The sequence below is a fragment of the Leucopleurus acutus genome (genome assembly GCF_964270905.1).
Source record: "Leucopleurus acutus genome assembly, chromosome: 15".
NCBI classification, from domain to species: Eukaryota; Metazoa; Chordata; class Mammalia; order Artiodactyla; family Delphinidae; genus Leucopleurus; species Leucopleurus acutus.
In genome coordinates this window covers 45567382-45574158 of record NC_139157.1, presented here as the reverse complement: position 1 = coordinate 45574158, position 6777 = coordinate 45567382, and the positions used below count along the sequence as shown (strand labels likewise).

Here is a 6777-nt window from a genome sequence, read left to right as displayed (position 1 = left end):
CACCACCTCTTCTTTTTGTAAATAGCATAAAAGATGCAACTATGTAGACAGCAAATTGGTTTGTGTTTTGTTTTTGTAAATTTTCAGTAGAAAAAGAGCTGATCTTATATTTGGTCACACACTGCGTATGTACAAGTATACATGGAAAAATGACTTGGACAGTTGTGTCTATAGGAAAAGTGCATATTTTAATCCAGACGAGACATTGTGTGTCCCCAGGCACAACACATAGTGTTGTATGACATTATTTTAGGGCCAGTTCAATGTCCTCCCAGTGATCTGGTAAAATTTTTGATTGAAAGGGTGAAAGAATTTGCGCAATTTGGTAATGACAGGGGGGTCCACCTCTGGATGAATGCGCCCCTTGCTGCCCGCCAGGCACTTATTAAAGATAATGTTAAATCGCAAGCAGTAAAACCCTCTGGTAGCGTTGAAATACAAATTGTATTGACTTATCCTCGGGGGAAGATTTAGGAACTTCTCCACGAGTTGAAGTTCTGGCAGGGGTTCTGTGATGAGGCGATCTCCATCGACGATGTGAAATTGCTCAATTGGAAAGTACTTCAACCACCGTTCCAGATGTTTGGTGTAGATGCTGGTTCTTACTGCCTTGTATTTTGTGTTCACTTCGCAGGTATTAGGGTCTATAGCCAGCTTCTCAAACTTGTAATAGGTTTTATTCTTCCTCTCCTTCCCCTCTAGCACCTGAGTGTAATCAGAAATAGCTCTTGTGGTTGGCTCCCTGACAATGATCAACAACTTGATAGATGAGTTCATTTTGTAAATCCTTTCTGGAACTTCCTCCGTGATAAAATACGCTGGGCTCTTTTCAATTGTGATTTGCTGAGGGTAGGAAAAAGGCATCTTTTTCCTATACCACTCAATACCCTTGGCATAATTCTCATCATTGTCAAAAAAGTGGATTTCTTGAGAGGCTTTGACCACTGCCGGATGGAGGTTCAGCATCTCAAGCAGGGCCCTGGTGCCTCCTTTCCTCACCCCGATGATAATGGCCTTGGGGAGCTGCTGGACCAGGTCATGAAGGCGTACCTGCTCCTTGGAAGAGTTGCCCTTCCGAAACTCGTGCAGCAAGCCACGCTTAAACTGCAGGGCGCGCAGGGGGAATTCAGCCTGACCACGGGCTCCGAACCGGCCTTCGATGGGGCAAATGGGTTGTAGCCTGTAAGCAACAGAGAGATGCTCTAAGGAGCTCACTGCAACTAATTTCTCATTTCTCTGGTTCCCCAGTGAGAGTAAGACTTAAAATGCATAAATAAAACCACTGCTCTCTGCCTACTGCAATCCACAACGAACATATGCTTGGGAAATTTTATTTTAAGCAACTCTGTATTAAATGAAGCACACATAATTGATGGAATATTTTTATTAGTGTTTCTTAAAATTCTTATTCACCAAGCTCTTAATTGACTATAGCGTGTACTGACGTTCACAGTACAGGACAGACAAGTGACACCAACCATACTAATAGCCTTTTAGCAGCCCACCAGTTAACATCATTTAGAAAATACGAAAGACGGAAGATTAGAATCTTCAGTTGGGAGGCTAAAGGGCAGCTAGGAGGCCATGTCCTGTGGGTTTCATGTGGTATTATTTTCTTGCAGCTCAGCTGCACTCATATGACTCTGAAAAATCTTTGAGATATAATCTGAAAAGAGGTCCCAGTCTCTGCCCTCGGCTATTTGCGTCATCAACCTGCAAAATTCCAATCTTGGCACTGGCTGAGCTTTCCATTATATGAGAATTTCTGCTTTTGGCCTTGGGGACAGCTAGAAGAGTACATATTTCTTCTGCTTCTCTTTCTCTTTCTATCTAAAAAGGTCAGGCTTATGTTTTCACTTTGCTGAACATAGGAGCAAACCGAATGCCAACAGCAAGTGCTGTATATCACCTACCACACCTGGGACCAGAAATCAACAAGACTCTGGCAGCGTCAGAAACCTCAGGTCCTCATTGTCAAGCCCATTTAAATCCGGGACTCAAGCTCATGAAAGAAGCAAAGCAAAGGATGGAGCCAGAAAGGAGGATTTCCACTTCAACATTGCCCTAAGCAGTGAAAAAGCACCACTGCTTTTTTTCAGAGAGAAAGTTGTGGTAACAATCACAGTGATATTAGGCTGGAGTGACTATTTAATTTGGTGTGGCCAATTTATATGTTTAGTACATTGAATTTCCTTTGGGGTATAGTCTGCAATTGAACTGAATTCATTATAACTTTCCTAAGTTTATCTGAGAAGGTATTTTTGCTTTCTTGTTAAAGGGTATAGTATTAGTCGAAATGGCTGTTAAACCAATTCCTCCAAATGAAGCTTCTAGTTGCCCTAATAATTTGGAGTCTATGCTCCCCTCTCTGTGGCAATGAGGCTGTCTCTTGCTTCTCCCAAGAGACCCCACTGTACCTTTCTTATCTTCTGTAATGTTTACAATTAAAGGGAGAAGGGAAAAACCTCAAGGTCATGCCAAGGCATTTTGCAGAACTGAGGGGAAGGGGCTCGGCCTATGCAATGTTTAAACAGCTATCATAATGCTTAAGGAAATATATGAAGATATTTTACCTTCTTTGTGGGTTTTTTATGATTCTAAAAACAACTTATGCTCATTGTGGAAAACATAAAAATATGGCATACTATAAAAAACAGGGTTAATCACAGTTAATATTTTAGAGAAACATGAGTTTTGTTTTCATAAATTTGTTAATAGGATTAATATGTTAGAGCTCTAAATGGAAGATATATAAGGAGCAACACGTACATAGTCAAAGTATGTTTTCAATTGTGACGTTGATTGGGATGTCACAAATTCATCTTTTAGCTCTTGCTGGGCTCTGGTTGAGAATTAAACCCTAATCCCTTAAGGCATCCATTGAATGCAATGGATGGACTTCTCTCCCAGGCATCTTGAATGATGCTGTCCTTGGGAGAACTGAAGAAACAGTCAATCAAATTCTTTGCTGTAGGACTTGATTCTCTCACAGAACCCAGGCTGAGAGAGGCTGAAACAGTGTCTGCCCTGTCTGAGCTCGAAAGGAATTTCTCTACTTCTAGAAAAGGTCATTTTCCTTCTTTCCTTTATTTACCTTCTACCATGGGAGCTCGTTCCCTGCAGAACAATTGCTTTTTGGACTCCCTAACTCAAGATAGGAAAAAATATCATATTATTTCCACTCCCTAAAGAGTAGGCATGGACCCCAGACCAAAAAACATGAAATTTTAGGATTGGAAGGGACAGTAGAAGTAATTGAGCTCAGCCTCCCGCCCAGAGAGCAGGGTCTTCAGTTTCTAAAGGACAGGTCTGTGTCCGCATGTATCAATTTCAGACAATCTGCTCGAACTTGCAAGTGAGAGGTTTTCAGAAAGCCCCCCAAGCAATCCAATTCCTTATAAAAGCTACCCCATTAGAGACTAGAGACCAGGTTAACAATGAAAAGAGTTATCAACTAAATAACTAATATGTTAACAATTGTTAGATCAATTACTCAATAAAGCAAATGATTAGAAGCAAACTAAAGGTATTGGGAAGAACTTGATATAAAAGTTCCATTATGGACATAGGACAATGGTACCACCTCAAGGCTCTTCACTAATAACAAGTCCTACTTTAGGGAACTACTCGGAGTCAGTGATAAGCTCTGGGTTACACCGTTTCCCATAGTGAGTAGGAAGTTTACTTAGGAATTTTGAATTGAAAAGCATCAAAGGGGTTCATTTTATCAGTCAAAATTAATACTGGCTGAAGGAAAGCAAAGACCACTGTTTTATTATTTGTTAAATATTTCTGTGATAAGATCTATAGATTAGAAAAGAAAAACTGTAAGGAAGATATTTTTATTTTAATGTGTGGCTACACTTTTATAGAAAATGGGAATTGAATTCATGGGGAGCATACATCAGTTTTTCAAGAGCAAGAATTAATTTTAAAGGAAGCTTCAAATTTCAGAAATTAACTTCTCTACCCTTTCTAATCATACCGGATGTGGGACAGTCCAGTGGCATTCAATCTGAAGCCAGGTGACACTGCTGGACTTCTGCAGGTCTAGTACCTCTCAACTGTTGGCTTATTTAGAGCCAAACCCTAGCTCTGTAAATTTCCTCTCTGTGAACTTTCCATTGCTTTCTGGGCCATTACTCTGAGCGACAGACTCCTTGTCTGGTATGTTCAGCTCCTGGAAACCAGAGCTAATTAACATAGTTAAAACTTCCCCTGCAGCCATCTTTCCAGGGCAATGGATTCCAAACCTGATGAGCTCCTTTACAGTCTCATACATAATTTTAACTCTCTTGGTAGCACATTAATTGCCCACTTATAAATTTCAAAATGTAGATACATAAATACGTCATCACTATTTTGCTACGGCTAGAGGTCAACAACCAGATGCACACAGAGCTATAGTAAATGACATTTTTACTGTACATCGCTTTATCCCTTCTCTGAAAGCAAACAACACACACAGAATACAAATGGATCTTGATGAACACCTTGGTTTGAGCAACTTGGATCTCTTTCTTTTAAAGGCTCAATAAATCAAAATCAATACTGCAGAAAAACATGCTCCTTGGGAATCTTGAAGGAGGAAAACAAATGGATAGATTTAAAATTATATCCTAAGGAAGTTGAAATCAAGAGACATTTAAAGTTATACAGGCATAAGTATGTGTTTAATCACCTACCTATCCAAGCTCCCAACTCTGGCGACTAGATACAGGAGACTCCCAACGGCAAGGCTTCCCAGCACCAGGAGCTTCTGTCTCAGCCATGCCTGCTGTTTGAATAGCATGGCCCTCCATCAACCTTCAGGACTTCTGCAGCCTGAGAGATGGGGATAGAAGGGGACTCATCAGCAGTCATCTCTTACTGGCTCTGTTGATTGTCACAAACTCAAGCAGGGGTGGGAATACAGGGGATAAAGTGATGTCACACAAAGAACAGATGCCATACCAGCCTTGACAGCGTTCATGGACAACAGCTATTTAGCAAAACTTACCTACCTTTCCCTGCTCTGTGTTATAAGATCAAATACTAAACCAGAGGGAAGACACTATCTAGACAGAACTTGCTGGGCAACTGTCAAAGTACACTAAAATGCATATATAATTTTAAATGCATACATAAATGCATATATATGTAAATATATATATATGTTTTTGTTGTTAATCATTCAAAGAATACTGATAAAATGAGCAACTGAGCAACCTGAGGTTTAGCAGCCGGGCAACCAGTAAACTAAAGGTTCTTCTTCAGTATAATGGGATGAAGGTAGCAATTGAAATCCCCCTTCAGTAAGTTAGTATTTGGGGCATAACAATGACGTGCTTTACTGATATGTTTTTTGTTTCATTTCCTTCTACTTGTGAACGGAGGAAGCGGGCAAGATCAAAAGCTATGTCTTTACTTACTGAGGTCATCAGTGGTAGCTATCAGGATCTCAAATGTTTGGGGACAGTGGCTCTCAGTAACCAGATGTTTCCCTTCATCTCCTCTGCCCAGGCCTGGACTGGACTGACTGATTCTGAAAGCATGCTCCGACTAGATGCCCTGCTATGTGACCCCCTCCTGGCTCTCAATGAATTTAAACAGGGTTGGTGTTATGGGCCTTGCTCTAACATCAAGACAGAAGCTTACCCGGAAGCTCTGTACTCTTATACCTGATATAAGGCCAGCTGAGGAGTATAAGGCTTTACTAGTGCTGCTATTAAATTTTGGGGAAAAATGCAAGCTTCCGATTCAGTCTCTCTTATTAAATATAAATCCAATCCCCCTTTCAAGATAAGATTGTTTGCTTCGCATTCAAAGTCAAAATGGTAACCCCAGAAGAGGGACAACAGCAATGGGTCGTGGTTAGAGATTGTTTTGATGCAATAGCCTCTCCCTATTTGCTAAGTGAAGGTTTTCTCTGTACAAAAAAGGATTATACTAGGATTGATGGGTTGATTCATTCATTCATCAGGAAATACTGAGCACTGTAGCATTTCCAGCTATTCTACTAGGTTTATGGGGGATCCCAAAAAAGATCCTTAAAGAGTTTTAGCCCTTGGAAAACTGATGGTGTGATTAGAGAATCATGAAACAATCAGAGAACACCACCTCATTCGTGATAATGTATGAATAACTGTTGGGAAAAGAAAATGAAGGAGATGGTCAGGTATGTGGGCTCGATGGGAATGCTGTTTGGTGGTATGTAGTATATGATTTGCTGAGGAGGCTGTAGGAGGTCATCCCAAAAGGGAGAGAGAAGAGCAGCATTCACCCAACACACAGCCCACAAATATTTATGGAACGTGACTTAGGTTTTAGATGCTGTACCGGGTGCCCCAGAGATAGTGACCAACATGGGAGGCTATAGTCTCGTGGAGAAGACAGAAACTAAACCGGTAAATGTAGGGTTCACATGTATCTACAAATTGTAATAACAGAGGAAAAGTACAGGATGCAGTGAGAAAGAATACAGGGGGAAGCTACTTCCGTCCTTCTTGAAGAAGTGACATTTGGGCTTACGCCTGGAGCACAAGGACCAAGGAGGGCTGGAGGAGGGCAAGGTGGGTTTCAGCCAGACTAACCAGTGTGTGCAAAAGTACTGCACAGGGAAAAAGCTTGGCTAGTTTGAGAAGCGAAGGAGGGTTGGTGTGGTTGGACACAGGGATTTAGCGGAGAAGAGGAAGGGCTAAGAGCAAAAGCAAAGGAGAGGCGATAGGAAAGGTCTTTGTAGGGACTGGGTGAGGCTGGGGTTCTAGCTTAGCATGGCCTGCCTTGTGTGTAGATAAA

The 6777-nt window shown here is 41.2% G+C and overlaps 1 protein-coding gene across 1 annotated transcript; it reads right to left on the bottom strand.

Moving 5' to 3' along the window:
• Nucleotides 1–249: 249 nt before the first annotated feature.
• HS3ST5 (heparan sulfate-glucosamine 3-sulfotransferase 5) lies at nt 250–4792 on the bottom strand (the record flags this gene model as incomplete). Its single annotated transcript, XM_082855254.1, has 2 exons — nt 250–1180; nt 4686–4792. 2 exons carry the CDS (start codon nt 4790–4792, stop codon nt 250–252), a joined length of 1038 nt encoding a protein of 345 aa, XP_082711380.1.
• Between the last annotated feature and the right edge of the window lie 1985 nt (nt 4793–6777).